We start from the raw sequence: 19,571 nt of genomic DNA on the forward strand, positions 1-19,571 counted from the left end.
CTTTAGATGATAGTTCCAGGATCCTAGATAAAATTTCCCACGAATTATGGTTGAAAACATCCCCACCACAGTGAGGCAGAGGGATGACATAAGTGATATGAACTACGCTTGCACTGAATGACAATATTGCTAAGTTAACCTGTGAGCTATTGTTGGCAATATGCCTTCTTTGTCTGTTGCCCTATAAAGCAAGTGGGCACTGGGCAGTGAGTGGGGAACCCATTTTGGGATTTGGGTAATACATAAGGAAATACATGTACCTGCCTTGATCGGCCCAAGGCTTGGGGGGAAACTGTATTTACCTCAACTGGCCCCTATTGAGGTTTAGGGGAGTGGTATGACCATCTGCACTAGCCCCCGTGAGAAGCGTGATTAGGGAACGCTGCAGGAGTTGGTGCTCCCATTAACAGCAAATTCCGTTTGAGAAAACTAGACTAGAATAGAGTAAGCTTATTTAACGCCTCCAAAGTTGCCTTCCTGTCTGACCAGATCAAAAGTGAACGTGTGCTAGAACACCCATTAGTGTTAAGAGCCCTCCTGTGTTCTCCTACCCAACAAATGGTCTTACCTGTGTGTTTACCTGTGAAACATTCCTCTCTCTTAAAAAGCAACAAACCTCCCTTAAGGTCAAAGTCTGGTTGACAACCCATGACCGTGTGTTTCTATATATTATAAGCACCTATAAAAAATAACTCATATTCAGAAGCCCATTTGCCCCAAAGAGATATACTTCTCTACGTGCCAACTGATATATCTCCCTCTCTAGGTTTCTAACTGAATTCACAGGATATAGCTTTTTATTAATATATTCTAAAAAGTGAGTTTCCTTGCCACGGCTCCCCCCAAAACCAATTCCCAAATAGTTGCAGTCAATAGCATTTACTAAAAAGAGAAAAAATATAGCCTATGGAAGTTGATGTAGCAAAAAGGAAGGCAAAATGAGTGGATTTGCTGCCCACATGAAGGAGAAGAGTGGCTCAAACTGTGAGTTTTCACACGGTTGTCAACATCTTCATCCAGTTCTGAAGCAGTTGGCATTGGTTATGAGAGAGAGTTTGCAGTTTGAGGTCAAATGTTGGGGCTTGTCTGGGGCAAATGACAGAATTTTTTAATGTAAAAAAAAAAGAATGGAAAATGCATTACCTCTAACTTTTCCCTCATGGAGCTCAGGAAGACATGACATTTCTCTTCTAATCACATTTTTTTTTTCTATGACATACCTCTCAGAATCTGTATCCTGCTTTTATAACGGTTCAGCGACCTTATTTTCAATGGCATCTGGGTTCTGGGTATCAAATGTCTCAAATGGTGTATGGCGACCATCATACATTATTTCCTAGAGTCTTCACCCATGACCCTTACAAGCAATAAAGGAAAGGGGAGATATAAGATGCAAAAATCAGGCTTCCCAGAGCACACACTTCTTGTAAAAAGAAGGATAGCATAGCATCAGGATAAAGATGAAAGCTAAAAACATCATCATTAAAGTGGGGATGATAATAGCACCTCCCTCTCAGCATTACTCTGAGGATAAAATGAGATAATAATTGTCAAGTACTCTGCAAAACCCTTAATGGTTCACTGAGAGCTGAAAGACCACAGTTTGGAGAAAGCAAAAGGCAAACTATTAATAGATATGATGTAACTTTTACTTGATCAAACCTTAAAGTGCCATACAAATTCTAATATTATTCTTGTTATTGATTCCATTTAAATCCACAAGCATTTTCAAGGGCCTGCTATGTGTCAATGAGCGTCCACTGCAAATACAGAAATGAAATAGCTCCCGCTTTCAAGGAGTTTACATTATATTTGAAAGAAACATGTCTACGGATACATAAATACCAAATAATTTCAGGGGGACAGGGGAGAATCCTAGCAATTGGTGATATCAGGGAGGGCTTCATGTAGGAGGTGGCATTTGAGCTGAGTTTTGAAGTGACCTAGAGAGAAATTCCAAAAGGCAGAAAAGAGATGGAAGAACGTTCCAGGCACTGGGGACTAAGAGCTCATGTAAAGGCAGAAGTTAAATCCATAAATGGTAGCATTAAGTAACTAAATTAAGACATGTAGAATGGCAACCAACTTAACCATACCTCAGTCCAGCCTTTGTCTTCTTGGTAAGAAGAAAGCGTGATATTCCCAACTAAAATAAACCATCAAATCCTACGTGGCACTGCAGAAGTGGTAGAAATCTTCCAGTCCATCCCATCTATCCTTTCATTTGACAGGGGACCATTTTGGTGCACAGTTCCACTCTGTCTGTGGAGATGTTGGTCTATTTTTGTAAATTTAACGTGTTTGGGGAAGCTAGGTGGCGCGGTAGATAAAGCACCAACTCTGGAGTCAGGAGGATCTGAATTCAAATCCGGCCTCAGAAACTTGCCCCTTACTAGCTACGTGACCCTCTGTGAGTCACTTAATCCTGACTGCCTCGGAAAAAAAATTAACACGGTCCGGGGGAGAAAAAGCACCAGATCTTAGGGACCACTTAATCATGAAACCTTAGGCAAGCTGCTCCCCCTCTCTGCATCTCAAAAATATCCTCATCTGTAAAATGAGGCAGCCAGCTTAGATGATCAAAGGATCATGAAGTTAGAATTGTAAGGGTTCAAGTCATTGTTAACAGTTTGAAGACCACTGTGAGAAAACTACAGAAAACGAAACAAAATTTTAATCCCCTTGCCAAAAAAAGAAGGTAAAACTGTCAGCTGGTAGGCTTGTTATGGCAGGATAGAATACTCCAATGTTTCCATAAGACAGAGACAAAATCTACATATAGGAACACTCAAGCAAGCTGTAAGGACATACAAATGACACAAAGATCCTTCATAGCATCAGAGTCTAATATTTTATACCACTTTGTCACAAAGGGATCTGTGACTTATCTGAGGTTGGATAGTTATCTTGGTAAAAAAGAAAAAGACTGGTTCAGTCACAGTCACGGATATGACAACAGAGAGTGCCAACCATTTCGACAGTGATAGGGCACCTAGCAGGGTTGGAAGAGAATACATTAATAGAACTTAATGAAAGAGAGAGTATGTATAGATTCATTTATCACTTATCTTTTTATCCATCTGTCTGTCCGTCCATCCATTATCCATCTATCCATTTATCTGTCTGCTCATTATCCATCCATCTGTCTGCTAGCTAGCTATGTGAAACATAGCCACTTAATAAATGCTTGTTCATTGATATCAAGATCATGAAAAATAGCTAACTACCTTTTCTATAAGGAAACTAGCTAGCTAGTTATATAGTGAGAGGTGTAGGCAGTAGCACTGTGAATAGTGGATAGGGAATTGGCCCTGAAGCTCGCAAGACCAGGATTCAAGTCCTAACTCTTGACACATACTGGCTATATGACTCCAGGCAAATTACTTAATCTTTTTTTTTTCCTTTTATTTCATTTCTAGTTTTTTTAAAAAAAGTCTATTTGATTTTTAAATGTTCAGTGTTTTTTGTTTTTTTCTTTACACCAGTCATTACCCTATATACTACTCCCTCACCTCTAAACTCTCCCTCATAACAAAGAAAAACAATTAAACAAAACCAATTGATACTGTGAATATTTCTATCAGAATATTTAATGTTTGTTGACTATAGTCACCTACCCTCTAGCAGGAGGAAAAAAATGTGTTTTATTATCTCTCCTCCTGAAATGGTATTATTCATTAAATTTAATCTGAGTTTATCTGTGATTAAGCATTATTTTTACTCATGGTGGGGTAACTATTGCACACATTTTCTCATGTTTAAGCATTGTTTTTACTCATGGTGGTGTAACTATTGCACACATTTTCTCATAGTTTTGATTCATCCACAACCAAAACTTAATATGATGTTCAGGTTCCAAAAGCTTGTTTCAACATAATAACAAACACAAGTCTATTACGAATTACTTAATCTTTTAATGAGGGAGGCAAGTCTAAGGCTATAAATTTCAGATAAGATGATGACATGAGAAGAGGCAATTTCCTTGACTGGGAGTTAACCATAACCAATGAAATCACAGATCCAGTCTCCTCCCTCCCTCCGCCCTTCTCTCTCTCTGTCTCTCGTCCATCTGTCTCTCTCTCACACACAAATACACACACACACACACACACACACACACACACACACACACACACACACACCCCTTAATGGACAATCTCCTTGTCCAGATACATTATATCCTGGAATTGCATATTATAACCTGGAAAATAAGTATTCTTTTTTATCCCCCTAATATCAATCAAGAAGCATTCATTAACTTGCCACTATGTTCCAGTCTCTATATTAAGTCCTGAGGATAAAAAGACAAAAGTGACCAAGTAAATGGGGGGGGGGGCTACAGCAAAATTCTGTGAAGCCACAGACTAGAGCTGAACAGTATGGGTAACATACATGGGTTGCCAACCGCACTCTTGGAGACAACATTCTTAATGATTAGATCATTTCTGTGCCCCAAAACTTTCAGTAACTCCTTATCACTTACAGAATAAAATACAAATTCCTCACCGTAGCATTTAAGGCCCTCCACTGCCTAACTTCTGTCTTCCTTCTCAGATTTATTTCCTACCACTATCTTTCACAAATTCTACCTTCTAGCCAACTTGTATTATTAGCTGTTTCATCTCCAGCCTCCGGACATTAACACAGTCTGTGCCCTCCTGACTAAATAGCATTGCTTTCTCAATAGAATTTCACTCGTTGATGGCAGGAACTGTCTTTTGTCTTTGCACACCTCACCCCAGCTGGGCACATTTTAGATGCTTAGTACTGAAACTGGATCAGGATACCGAAATCTCTTCTCCCCCCCCCCCACCCGTTGCAATTAGTTTGGGGTCAATTATCCTGGACAGAGGATTAATAATTTTTACAATTGAATATTAGAGGTTAAATGTGTTGGAACTTGTTTGGGTTTCCATCCAGGAGCAGGTTTTAACAGTTTATTATCCCAACCGAAGTAATCAGTCCCTGGTGGTATACAGTATACATATGGGGCGCCTTAGAAAATATCTGCGTACCTATTTTGGCCAACCTCCCAGAACTTGAGTGACAGCCTCTGTCGGGGGCAAGCCACGGAGAATTTGTGCTGTACAAAGTACATCTCGTTTGTTTAGCTTGGGCGTTAACGCAGGATTCCTTTAAAAGAGGGCTCTCCAAGGTACAGCACACTACTCCGCAAAGGGAGCTTCCCTGCACCCCAAAAGGAAAGCCCAAGGCTACTGGCTCCTGCTCCCCAAGAGAGGGTGGGGAGGAGCGAGCCCGAATAGCGGGTGAAAGGTCACAGCTCAGCCCAACTGGGGTTGGGGCTTCGAGGGGGGCGGGGACAGGCGGGAGCCCTCCCCCCACGTGCCTGCCAGGCTGCCGCCCTTGAGACGTTTCAAACCAGAGCCTGCGGAACTTGACCAATGGGGTGCAGAACGTTGGGGGCCGAACGTTCCACGACCTGCCTCCACCCCGCCCCTTTCCCTTTGTGACGTCTCCGGTCACTCTCTCTCCGGCCTCCAAAATCTGTGCCTCTTGCTCCGCCGATTTACCTGGCTAGCTACCCAAGCGGTGCTCACCTGCAGCTGGAACATGGCCTTCGTCACCCGGCAGTTCGTGCGCTCCATGGCCTCCTCCTCCTCCGTCACTGGACCCGCGGCCTCGGCCAAGAAGATCCTCATCAAGCACGTGACAGTCATTGGAGGTGGGCTCATGGGTGCGGGAATCGCGCAGGTGAGCTGGGTCAAGGGCCCCTTCCCCGTCCCCCTCCAACACCCCTCCAGACCCTCGCCCTTGCTTTCTTCCGCCCCCCCTGACGTCTAGGCTGCCAATTTAGCCACTGCCCGGGAAGGAAGGCGGGAAAGGGTTAAAAGAGTCCTCCGGGGCAACTCCTTATCTGTTATTATCTGTTAGCTTGCAGTCCCAAGGTAGGCGAATGAGCTCTGGATCTGGGTGAGAAAAGAAGGGGTGTGGATGTGCACGCGCTGCGCTCTCCCCTCCCCTCTCCCGAAAAATCAGAAGGCTTACCGCTGCGGGAGAGTTTATTTGGCGAAGAAAATCTTGTTATTGCCTGTGCCAGTCATAATAGTTCTACCTGGTATTAAACCTTTTATGCCTTAACTTCATCTAAGTTAGAGGCACTTTGAGTGTGGGAACTGCCATTTTGCAGTATAATAAAAAACTGCCCTGGAATAGCAGTCAGATCAGGGTACTTTCAAGTAATAGGATCGTAAAACCATAAGTTTAGAATTGAAAGAGGCCTTAGAGCGATTCTAGCCCAACTCCTTAATTTTACAGATGAAGATCTGAGGCCCAGAGAGGTGGAGTGACGTAATGACAGTAGTAACTAATATTTATCTAGAATTTGAAGATTTGAAAAGAGCTTTACAGATATTTTCATTTGACATAATATAATAGGTAGTCAATTCCACAAGCATTTATGAAACACATACTATCTGTAGGCACTTTGCAAAGCGCTGAGGATGAAAAGAAAAAGCAAAACCAGCACCTGCCCACAAAGAATACTTTAGATAGCAGAGTATGTACAAGATAAATATGGGGGTAAATTGGAAGTAATCTCATCGGGAATGTTCTAGCATTAAGGGGGCCTGGGAAAGGCCTCTTGGAGAAAGTTGGATTTGAACTGAGACTTGACGAAGGCAGGAGGCAGATGAGGAGGGAGAACAGCTGGGATTCAAACCTGAATTGCTCTGCTTTCAACTCCAGCACAGTTCTCACTGCATTATTGACTGTGTGACCTTGAAGAAGTCACTTAACCTGCAAAATTAGATTCATAATATCAGCACATCTACTTTATGGGTCTCTCTCTGAGTCAAAAAAAGATACAGTAAAAAGGGTCTAGTGCTATACAATAGATTTATGTTAGATATTGTGAGAAAACTCCTACAACATTAGCACTTGCTTGGTAGATTGTAGGCATTCGGTAAATTTTTGATTGATTTGGAAAGATAGTGTATCTCCAAAGAACTATTTGCTTTCTTAGTGATTCTCTTCCCATCGTTTCATACATGTATTTTAGGGGATATAGGCAGCTAGGTGGTGCAGTGGATAGCCTGCTGGGCTTGGAGTTAGCAAGACTCCTCTTTCTGAGTTCAAATCAGGCCTCAGGCACTTTGTGACCCTGGGCAAGTCACTTAACTCTGTTTGCCTTAGTTTCTTCATTTGTACTCTAGTATCTCTGCCAAGAAAACCCCAATTGGGGTCACAAAGAGTCAGACCCAACTGAAAAAACAACAGGTTTATCGGATTATCTAAGAAGGCCTGGGCTCAATTCTGGATTCAGACACATACTGGCTCTGTGATCCTGGGCAAATTACTTAACCTCTCTGAGAACTCTCTGAGACTATAATTTGCAGAGAAGGTGGCATCCTTGTATGGGTAGAGGAAGTTTACTCACATGGGAAACTCCCTTTCTTAATGAATTTACCTCCAGATATTTCTCAGCTGTGGAGGGGGAAAGGAAGATTTTTTTTGTCCCCAAATTTGAAAGGGTACACAGAATGTTCACTGGGCATAAGACCTCTTTAATACCTCTTTCCTTTAGCACGAAGCACTGAATTATATTAGGTCCCCAGAGGGAGGGGGCAAAGGACTTGAGAAAAAAGAAGATACAGCCTCTGCTCACCAGGAATTTGTAATCTCATCACTTCTCTGTAGTACTCTGCCCTCTTTCAGTAGAGGGTTATGGTTCTGTGGTTAATTGCACAATCGATAACCTAGTTTAGAATTATTTTGAGATTGCAAACTCCGTTGGGGTAATTAAACTTTTATATCATGGTCCCTTCCTGACGTTTAACTTATTTTCACTTTGCATCTACTTTGTATTTGTTTAATTATGTCTGTGTTGTCTCCCCTGATAGAATGGGCAAAGATTTTCATCTTTGTCTTTGCACCTAGAGCCAACCAAGTGCCTGGCACATCCTAGGTGCTTAATTAGTGCTTGGTGATTGAGTATAAGTGTAAATCATGCCAGACTTGGGAGTCAAGAGAGAGACTTGGGTTTGAAACGCAGCCTTGTCACTTACTAGGGTTGTAACTGGCCAAATCATTCAGTTTTCTCATATGTAAAATGTGGGGAATTCCTGTTTTGCCTTTCTCACTGGTGGGGTTTCAAGAAAACATGATATGAAGTGCTTAGCGGGAACTTGGGGATATTTTGACTATGTCCATAATCATTTGAGATCAGATCAGGCAAGCAGGCTCTGCCAACAAGAGCATCCCTTGATACCATTGGCCAAGAGAGACTGTTGGGTTCGTTGATGGACTGCTCTGACCTAGTGTGGCAGTTCTTAAGTCCTCAGGTAACAGTTGGCCCAGTACCAAACCTTCAGGTATGTTTTCATTACCAGATTGGTAATGATGGTCAGGACAGGGTACTAGGAACCACTGCATTGCCTTACTCTTCTTCTTCCTTCTAACATTTTCCTGGAGTTTTAGGTTTGTGTTTTGCTGCTTGGTAACCCCTGACTAGTGAGAGAAATGATTATTTTTCTCTCTTATAGTAATAACCAATTATTAATTGACATTAATATTTTTCTTTTCTGTTTCCTCCCTCAAAGTCCGGCCTCTCCAGGTGATTTCTGACCTTGCCCACCCAGACCATTTTATCTAGGTGGGATTCTTACCCCACCCAACTAGAAAGAGAATTTTTTTTTTTTTGGCTAGGCAGTGGGGTTAAGTGACTTGGCCAGGGTCACACAGCTAGTTAAGTCAGGTCCTCCAGAATCCAGGGCCAGTGCTCTATCCACTGCGACACCTAGCTGCCCCCTACCTGCCCCTAGAAAGAGAAATCTTACAAAGAAAATCTAATCTGGGTGGATTTCACCCTATTGCATTCTATTCAGACTGGTTTGGGTGGTAGGTAGATCCCTTTGTGTAGACTACCTGAGGCTGGGGATAGCCTGGGTAGAGATAAGAGTGATTTAAGCAAAGCTAGTTCCTCAGCCTCTCTGTAGATTAGGTCCACCTCTCATTATAATATTCATTATCTCACTAACTGAAGGGGATGTTAACAGAGGTTCCCAAATTTATTTGGCCAACTGACCCCTTTTCAAAAAAAAATTACTTATCACCCCCCCAATCTACTTTCTTTAACCCTTTAATGTTTTCTTTTTGAAATTTGTGTCATTTCAAAAAAAAATATGCATCTTAAATTTAATAATTTATTGTAAATTTTGTGGGGTTTTTTTCCTTCATCGAAATTTTGATGATGCAATTTTGCATCATGTAACGTATTGTAAACAAGTCATTACACGCACACATTCCTGCTGCCACGTGCTGGACAGTATGCTTGCCTGCCAATACTTGCTTGTTAACCACTGCTTGGTTATAATTTGCATTTTGTGTGTTTATTTGGAAAATAATGTAATCTCTACGACTTTAACCCTGTTACACAATAGATGAAACACATATATGGTTTTCAAAATTTTCTTATCTTCTTTCCTTATCCTTTCAACACCCCCCAATTGTACCTGAGACTACTGCTGCCCCCTGGATTGTTTCAGCACCCCCCCAATGGGCAGTATTGCCCACTTTGGGACTCTAAGGTATATAAGCATCAAGATGCCTCCAGGAGGAGTCTTTGTTTTATGAAAGTCAAATGACCATCTTTTTATTAATCATAATAATATTAACAGTAATATTAATAGTAATAATAAAAATAATAAAATTATTAATTACCCAGAATTTAAGTCTTGAACTTTTCATGTGTTACACTAGTGTATTATGGGAGCAGTGGAAGGAGTCTTGGTGCCAGAAAGCTTGGATTTCAGTCTTGGCTCTGCCATTCAGAAGCTGTGTGACCTGGGCCAAGCCACTTAGCATCTCTCAGTTTCAGTTTCCTCTTCTGTAAAATGAAAGGATTAGATTAAGATTTGGATTAGATGACCTCTTAGTTTCCTCCAGGCTCTACATCTGTAATCTTATAACGGATTGTTTGGTCTTGTTTTAGACCCAGACCTGCAATTTCATTGCTTTAGGGAATTCCCTGGTGAGAAAATTGCCTATGCCTATGCAGTTCTGGACCTATTCAGAAACTTGGTCTTAGAAATTGCCTGGGACATGAGAGAGTGACTTCCCCGGGATCACTCAGTCCCTGTGTTAGAGGTAGGACTTGAACTTAGGTCTTCCTGAGGCAGAGGCCAAATCTCTATTTACTAGGTCAGGCTTGCCTCTCTTAATTATGACTTTTTGGCCCTTATATTTACTGAGAGAAGTTTGATTATTGCCTTCATTAATTTTATGTCTGTTACTGTGATTCAGAGATAATTATTTAAAAGTAATAATTATTGTGGAGGCAGCTAGTTGGCTCAGTTGATAGAGCTCTGGACTTGGAGTCAGGAAGACCTGAGTTCAAATCAGGTCACAGACAATTTACTAGCTGTATGACCCTGGGCAAGTAACTTAACTGCTGTTTGTTTAATCCACTGGAGAAGGAAATGGCAAACCACTCAGGTATCTTTGCCAGGAAAACCCTGTAGGAAGTCATGCAGAGTCAGATGCAACTGAACAAAATAATTACTGTGCCTGTGAGCATTGCTTCTATACTGGGTATGCTTGAGAACAAAGCATTTGCAGTCAAGTTTTACATAATTTTGTAGGCCTCTGGCAAGTTTTGGATTGCTGTGAACCTTTGGGAATGCTTTAAAAAAAAACTGTAAGTAAGTAAAGCAAATAACTACCTGGTTATGTCAGATGACTAATTTTGGCTTTTAAAAAATACTTTAATTTTAATCAAGAATTATTCTAGCTCAGTAACCTTTTTTTCTCTTTCATGCTTAACATTTCTGTTAAAAGCTTACTAACTTCTAAACTCCTTGAAGATAGAGATTTTGTTTCATTATAACTTTGTATTTCCCCTAGCCCTTAGCACTCTGCTCTGTATTCAGTAGGTGCTTAATAAGTGTTCAACCTATTGAATTTTAACAGGAAAGGCATAAAATTGGTGGGTTTCTTTTTTCTCTTTTAAATAGCAACGCTAGGGGCAGCTAGGTAGCGTAGTAGATAGAGCACCGGCCCTGAAGTCAGGAGGACCTGAGTTCAAATCTGGCCTCAGACCAAACACTTGACACTTACTAGCTGTGTGACCCTGGGCAAGTCGCTTAACCCCAATTGCTTTAAAAAACAATCCAACCAACCAAATAAATAAATAAATAAATAAGTAAATAGCAACTCTAAAGTTGTTTTATATATACGATGGCTCATTTGATCATGAATGCATTTGTAGGCGATTTATGTGAATTTATCAAGCAAATTAAATGACTCATTACTGATATTGAAGTAGCAGATGGGCCTCTTTATTTACTACCAAGAAGGTAATGTTTTACTTACCTTTTTCCTACTTTAAGTATCCTCCCCTTGGAAGGATTTGCCATTGAGTTAATATTTAAGTGGAGTTAACTTATTTAATGTGTTTGTTTATCTAATGCTTTATCTTCTGACTTAAAATGATTACCAGTTCATCTTCCGTCTGATGCTAGGACTGAGATGAAAGTTTATAGCACTAAGTAAGCCTTGGATGGTAGAGGTGATTGTATTATTTTAAAGCGGAGCTGTATCTATTGTGTTTTTTCATTTCATAGGACAAATATGAAGTATATAAGCGTAACATAAATAAGTAATTTAAATAAGTATATGTAATATAATTTAAAAGTAATTTAAATAAGTATTTATAATATAATAAGTAATATAAAGCTTATACTTATAGTAAGTATATAATTATATACTATAAAGGATATAAGTATCAAGCTTCCAGGACTTCTGTGAAGAATGGTCATTGCATTTTACATATGGGGACATGAAAGCCCACTGGACCTCCCTGTGGGTTACTAGTGAATCAGTGGGGTGTGGAACTAGAGTTCCATGGTCTTGTTTTCCATTCAGGATCTTGCTTACAGTTTGTAAGTTGTCCAGTTGTTCCAGTGAACAACACTCCTTGTGACCCCATTTGGAGCTTTCTTGGCAAAAATACTGGATTGGTTTGCCATTTCTTTCTCCAGCTTATCTTACAAATGAGGAAACTGAGGCAAACAGGGTTAAGTGACTTGTCCAAGGTCACACAGCTAGGAAAAGTGTCTGAGATAGGGTTTGAACTTGGGTCTTCCTGACTCCAGGTGCAGCGCTCTATCTACTGAACCATCTAGCTGCCCCATTTGATCCTTACAACCACCTTGAGAAGTAGGTGCTATTTTTCTCATTTTACAGATGAGGAAACTGAGGCTGCTTGAGGTTAAGTGACTGGCTGGGGCCATACAGCTACAGTAGAGCTCAGGTATTCTTGCCTCCAAATCCAGGGCTTAATGTATGCCTAAGGTCACACATTAAAGTCTACTGCATGCCAGACATTGTGCTCTGTGCTGGGAGATAGAGAAATGAAACTGCCCACCCCCCCCCCCCCCCACCTTACATTTTGTTAGGGGAGAACAACATGTACAGATAAGGAAATACATGTCCACAAAGTAAATACAACATAATTTCAGGGGAGGGAATTCATAACTGGGGAAGATTAGGAAAGGCCACCTGTAGGAGCTGGTACTTAATCTGAGCCTTGAAGGAAGCTGGAGGAATGGAGGTGAGGGAGAAGTGTTTGTCAGGTAACCTGTAACGAGAGATGATGAGAGATGAAATGTTCTCTTGGTTGAGCTAGGAACTAGGCCAGTTTGTTTGGAATGTAGAGTGTGTGAAAGGGAGTAATGTGCGGTAAGCCTGGGCTTTAAAAGCCAAAAGAGTTTGTGTTTTATTTTAAAAGAAATAGGGAGCCAGTGAAGTTGTTTGAGCAGGGGAGTGACCTGGTCATACCTTGCTTCCGGATTATCAGTTTGGCAGCTTGGTGGAAGATATGTTGGAGAAGGGAGTGATATATTGTGGCAAGAAGACATTGGCCATAGCAGTAATCCAGGTAAGAGGTAAGAGGGCCTGAATTTGAGTGGAGGCCCATGTGAATACGAAGGATTATAGATTTATAGATAGATTTAGACCTGGAAGAATGAGAGATCCAGAGTTAAGAAGGACTTTTAATGCGGGTACAACCTCCTCATTTTACCAATGAGCAAACAGTCACAGAGAGGCAGAGTGCAGGTAGAGTTGCTCAAGGTTACACAGGCATAAGTGTAGAGTAAAGAGGTGGTATTCGAACCCAGGCCCTTAGACTCCAAATTCATACCCTGCTCCTTGCACTATGCTAGACTGGATAAGATTTAGCAGTTGATTGGTTTTGGGGCGTGAATGAAAGTGAAGAGTCAAGATTTCAGACCTGAGTGACTAGAAGTTTGGTGGTGCCCTTGACTGAGGTAGGAAAGTTAGAAAGCAGAGTGGGTTTTGGAGGGAAGATGATGAGTTCCATTTTGAACATGCTGAGCTTGAGATGCCTGTCCATTTGGAGAAGACCAGAACTCAGCATATAAGGCCACACACACTAATCTGGGACTCATAGATCATAGATTTGTACTTAGAAGGGATCATCCGGTTGTCTGCATTTTATATATTAGGAAACTGAAGCCCAGGAAGACTTTAGGTGTCTTAGGAGGGATGCCTCAGGGGACCTGTCTCCCTGATCTTCATTACTCCAAGTCTGATACTCTATCTACCATACCAAAGGTGTCATTTGTGGTCTGCGAAGCTCAACCAGGTTAAAATAGAATTGGGGAAGGTTTTTACAATAAAACACATTCTATTTTTTATAATTTTATTAAAAATAAAATACAATTTTATTTTTATGAATTGTATTAAAATAAAATAAATTGTTATTTTTGTGAATTTTATAAAAAAATAAAATTTTATTTTTGTGAATTTTATAAGAAAATAAAATCTTATCTTTATGAATTTTATAAAAACAAAACAATTTTACTTTTATTGATTTTATAAAAACAAAACTTTATCTTTATGAATTTTATAAACACAAGACAAAATTTTATTTTTATTAATTTTATAAACACAAAACAAAATTTTATTTTTATTAATTTTATAAAAATAAAATTTTATCTATGAATTGTATTAAAATAAAATAAATTGATATTTTTGTGAATTTTATAAAGCAAAATTTTATTTTTGTGAATTTTATAAAAACAAAATAAAATTTTATCTTTATGAATTTTATAAAAACAAAACAATTTTATTTTTATTGATTTTATAAAAAATAAAACTTTATCTTTATGAATTTTATAAACATAAAACAAAATTTTATTTTTATTAATTTTATAAAAATAAAATTTTATCTTTATGAATTTTATAAAAACAAATTTTATTTTTATTAATTTTATAAAAATAAAAAATGTTTTTATGAATTTTATATAAAGAAAATTTGATTTTTAGGAATTTTATATAAAATAAAATAGTTTTATTTTATCTAAAATAAAATTTTTATTTTTATTAATTTATATAAAATGAAATAACTTTTATGAATTTTATAAAAAATAAAATTTATTATGAATTTATAATTAAGATTTTTATTTTATAAATTTGTAAATAAAACAAAAATATAATTTATAAATTTATAATAAATATATTTACACATTTATATATAATATATCTATAATAAATATATTTATATAATATACAATATGTATTTATAATAAATATATTTTTACATAATATATAATATATCATAGTAAATATATTTATATATAAATAAGAAAAAATTTATTTTTTAAATTTATAATAAATAAAATACAAAATAAAGAACAGTAGAACATAGATAATGTTAGTTTGTGGTTTTCTAAGTCAGTGTGAAGCTTGCAAGGGAGTTTGACACCACTGTACTATACCATAATACCACTGCTGATAAGGTTGGGTGGACAGAGGGAGGAGAGAAGTTGGCTTGGGACAGAGCCTTGGAGGACACCTATGGGACAAGGATGATGAGCCAGCAAAGGATGCTAATAGGAGTAGACTCAGATAGGTAGGATGAAATCCAAGAAAATGTCACAAAAATCCAGAAACTGAGAAGATTGAGGAGGACCGTGGGTCAAATAATGTCAGTGCTGCAGAGAAGTCAAGAAGATGTGAACTGAGAAAAGACCATCACAGGGGCAGCTAGGTGGCATAGTGGAGAGAGCACCGGCCCTGGAGTCAGGAAGACCTGAGTCCAAATCTGGTCTCAGACCAGACACTTGACACTTACTGGTGGTGTGACCCTGGGCAAGTCACTTAATCCCAGTTGCCTCGCAAAAAAAAAGAGAAAAGATCATCAGATTTGGTAACTGAAAAATCATTAAGGACATTGGAGAGGGCAGCTTCTGCCGAGTGGTAAATTAGAAAGCCAGATTGCAAGGGACTGAGAAGTGTGAGAGGAGAGAAAGGGGCTGAGCTGATGTGGGTAGACAGCTTTTTCTGTGAGTTTGATAGTGAAAAGGAAGAGAGATCTTACGCAATGATAGCTTAGGGAGAATAGTTACATTAAGTGAACTCTGTTTGAGGTTGGGCAATGTGGGCATGTTCACAGGGTATAGGGAAGAAGCCAGTAGAGGGACATGGCAAATTAGGGAGGGAGTCATTGAAGGGCATGCTCCTAGAGGAGCTATGTATGGGAGGGTATGAGATAAAGGGCACAAGAATAAAAGATTGGCCTTGATGTGGAAAAGGGCCATCTCTTTGTCAGAGATTGGAGCAGGGGAAGAGAGAACTGAGAAATGATGTAAAGAGGTTTGGAGATAGAGAATGAAGGAGAGGAGGGGGCTTTCAGCAAATAACCCCTATTTGCTCAGGAAAGTCTGGGGTGAGGTCTTTTCCTGAGAGAGAGGGAGGAGAGTGAGAAGGGCAATTTGGGAGCCTTGGGGAGAGAAGAGGTTTGAGACAGCAGCTAGATGATAGATCCAGGATTGGTGAGCAGCTCTGAGGGCCCAGGTGAGACTGGATTTGAAATGGTTTTGTGACCTGCTTCTGGAAGTGAGTAGGAGGGGAAGAGATAAGTAGTGAGAGTAATCCAGAGATAATATCTGCAATAGTATGAATAAAGATAAGATTAGGAGACTAGGGATTTGGGGCTGAAGGCAGCTTGAAGTGTAACCAGTTACTCTAGGGTCGGGATTGAAGTGGGCGAAAGCCAGGCCAGAGCGAGGGTGAAAAATAGAAGGAAAGTGAAGTATGTGGAGAGTTGTATGGTCAGAGGAAATTCACAGGTCTGGGTCATAGAGGTGGAACACCCAATGTTAGGATCACAGGACACGAGTATGTATGTCCGTATGGCTGAGGTGGAGTATGTAGTCATGGGAGTTGAGGAGGTGGCTGAATTGGGAGGCCAGGGTATTTGAGGGGATAGCAATATGTGTAGTAAAGTTCCCAATGGACAAAGGCAGGAGTTGAAGTGGATAGGAAGACAGAGAAGTACTGAATTCCTTGAGAAAAGAGGGAGAATGACCTGGCTGGCGGTGGGTATCTGCTGTTGGAGTCTGGATAGGGTGATAGATGTATAGGCGTATGAGGTGTTTAGGGAGGTCTAGCACCTGATGTGAGGGCCATTTCAGGGCTGCTTATGCACCTTTGGTGTCCAGTGCTACCCAACTCCCCACTGTAGCTTCAAGAAGCTGTAGCATGTGCAGCGGTCACACCTTGCTAAACCGTCTCAGTAGATGGCTAAACCAGGATGAGGGTGACCGACAGTTTTCAAGTCCCATCAGTGAGTTAGGGGGTGTCTACCCCAAGCGTATGAAGACATCCCGGTAGAATGGGCAGATGAGAGCACTTTGTTCCAAAGACCATGTGGCTGAAGCAGGCACTGTGGAGGCTTGGAGCTTGGTCAGATGTGAAGACTCCAAGGTTCATCCATTGCATCCCAGGCCATCGCCTGTCATCCTGACTTTTGTCCTGCCATTGGACATCGATGACTCTGGAAGAGAGTGAGTCTGAACATGTTGTGCAACTCTGCCTCGCTTTAATCCCATGATGTCATTGGTCCTCTTTGACAACAAGGGTGATAGATTGAAATGAAATAAAAAATGAAATGAGATTGCTGTAGGGTGTGAGCAAGGGGTGTGTGTGGAAAGTACACCCTGTTCCCTAGAACGTGTTTAGGGACGCAATGTCTTGTGGGAGAGTTTGGTTCATTCCGGCTGAAGTTGGAAGAACCTAAAGAAGAAAATGTCAAAAATAAAGTTTTTTTTTTTTTTTTTAAGGCAATTGGGGGTTAAGTGACTTGCCCAGGGTCACACAGCTTAAGTGTCAAGTGTTTGGTGTGAGGCCGGATTTGAACTCAGGTACTCCTGACTTCAGGGCCAGTGCTGTATTCACTGTGCCACCTAGCTGCCCCTAAAATAAAGATTTTTAACAATAGAAAAGGCCTAGAGGGCCCCATGAAGGGGAAAGTAGAGCTGAATAGGAACTTGAGAGGGCTAGAGCTGAGTACCCGAGGAGGAGAGCAGGAGGGAGGGTGGTTTTTACTTAGGCAGCTGTGATTCTGTATTGTTGGGAAGAAGTAAGAATTTGTGAATCATCAGATTGTAGGGTCATAGATAGAGTTAAAAGGGATCTGACCTTAGATCCCTTCCATTTTACAATTGAGGAAACCGAGGTACAGAAAAGTTTAAGTGATTTGCTCACAGTCATTCATAGAGGTATTAAGGGGCAAATCCAGGATTTGAACCCAGGCATCTGACCCCAAACTCTGAATGCTGCCTCTAGACTAAGCATGTAGTCCGGGCTCCTGCTTTCAAAAGTCCGATGATGGCAGAGGGCAGCTTCAGCTCTCTTTCTGGCACCAGAGGAAAAGAAAGATTGGGCCTGATGTCTGTACCCCCTGCTTGTAAATGAGGTCTAGTCTTTGAGCTGGATCCTGGGCTGGGTCTTGGAAGTGAGTGCCCTGATGCCCAAGGCTCTGGTCCTGGGCATCGGTCAGCCTAACAAGCTTTGCCATGTCCTGCCTGAGGGGTAGCGGAGAAGTTAGAGAAAGCAGATTCCACAGTCGTCTGTTGTGGGAGAGGGGAGAAATCCAGGAAACCACTTATTTTTATATTTAATATTTTTTTTATATTTAATTTTGATTGTTGTTCAGTCATTTCAGCCATGTCTGATCTTCATGACCCCATTTGAAATTTTTTTTTTTTTTTAGGCAATTGGGGTTAAGTGACTTGCCCAGAGTCACACATAGCTAGTAAGTGTCAAGTATTTGGTGTGAGGCCTCCTGACTTCAGGGCCAGTGCTCTATCCACTCCACTACCTAGCTGCCCCTGGAATTTGCTTGACAGAAATACTGGAGTGGTTTGCCATTTCCTTCTCTGGCTCATTTTACAGATAAGGAAACTGAGGCAAACAGAGTTAAGTGACTAGTGCAGGGTCACAACTGGTGAGTGTCTGGGGCCAGGTTTGAACTCATGAAGATGAGTCTTCTGACTCCAGGCCCAGCACTCTATGCACTTTGACACCTAGCTGCCCCTCTTACAGTTAATAAAGTGTTTAATTAACCAGTGTTGAGTAAGAAAGTCCTATATACAGAGCATTCTAGAAGATACTGGAGGTGGGAGGAATATAAAGTTTAGGGTAGATACTGTTCCTGCTTTTATGGAGCCTCCTGTATGGTAGGGGGATATTTCAGAAGTGAAATTACACATCTTTCCCCTTGTCTCACCTGAAGAGTTCTAAGAGGAAGAGGGATGGGAGGACCAGAGGTTACTTTTGTGCATTGAGTGAATCATCAGGTGTAAGTTATACCTGGGTGGAAGTAGCAGCCTCCCCCCCCCCCACCCCTTCCTTTTCCATCTCCCACATGGTCACCTGAGAGGAATGGTGACCAGGCAGGGGCAGGGAAGGGGGACCAGGGAGAGGAAAGACACTCCTATCCTAAATGAGATAGTATTGTAAAGCTTAGAAGTGTACCTGGTACATAGTAGACACTTATTATATATATTATATATTATTTATATATTATATTTATATTATAAATGCTTGTTCCCTTCCTCTCTTATTTCACTACAGTGATGGGACCTGGAGTCAGGAAGACTTGGGTTCAGATCCCACCTTAGTCATTTACTAGCCATGTGACCCTGGGCAAGTCACTTAACCTCGCAGCCTCAGTTTCCTCATCTGTAAATTGGGGATAATATTAATAAAGACACCCACCTCCTAGGGTTGTGGTGTGGATCATATGAGATGAATCACTTTCCTTCCTCTTGTAAAGTGAGGGTTTTAAGGCCTTTTTCAGCTCTAACCAAATCTGTGATCTTATCTGCACTGGTACTTCCTAGAGGCGGTAGCATTACAACCTCCTTACACCTTCACTCCTTGAATTGCTGAAGGGAAGGACACACACATTTCATTAAGCCCTTCCTATGCTCCAGGTCCTTTGCTAAGTGGTTTACAAACTCTTATCTTATTGATCACCACTGCCAGAAGTAGGTACTATTATTATCTCATTTTATAGTGGAAGAAACTGAGGCAGAGAGAAATGAAATGATGTGTTCAGGGTCACACGGCTAGGAAGCATCTAAGGCCCCAATTTGAACTCGGGTCTTCCAGACCTGCCTCAAGATCATCACTTGTTTGCTCCCCCTTTCGCAGTGACCTTCTCTGAACTTAGGCTGATCCTGGTTCAACATACATACATGCCTCACTCCCTCCTCCCTGGCCTGGGTGTCAGGGCTGCAGCA

At 40.7% G+C, this 19,571-nt stretch overlaps 1 protein-coding gene across 1 annotated transcript in view; it reads left to right on the top strand.

Moving 5' to 3' along the window:
• Window positions 1-5,404: 5,404 nt before the first annotated feature.
• Window positions 5,405-19,571, top strand: part of HADH (hydroxyacyl-CoA dehydrogenase) — a 54,604-nt gene continuing 40,437 nt past the window's right edge. The window contains exon 1 of the mRNA XM_027837575.1: window positions 5,405-5,712. Within this exon, the coding sequence (XP_027693376.1) occupies window positions 5,572-5,712 (141 nt within the window). The 5' untranslated portion in view covers window positions 5,405-5,571. The remainder of the gene's footprint in view (window positions 5,713-19,571) is intronic.

This window comes from Vombatus ursinus, unplaced genomic scaffold, assembly GCF_900497805.2.
Source record: "Vombatus ursinus unplaced genomic scaffold, bare-nosed wombat genome assembly UNPS02014821.1, whole genome shotgun sequence".
Classification (NCBI taxonomy): Eukaryota; Metazoa; Chordata; class Mammalia; order Diprotodontia; family Vombatidae; genus Vombatus; species Vombatus ursinus.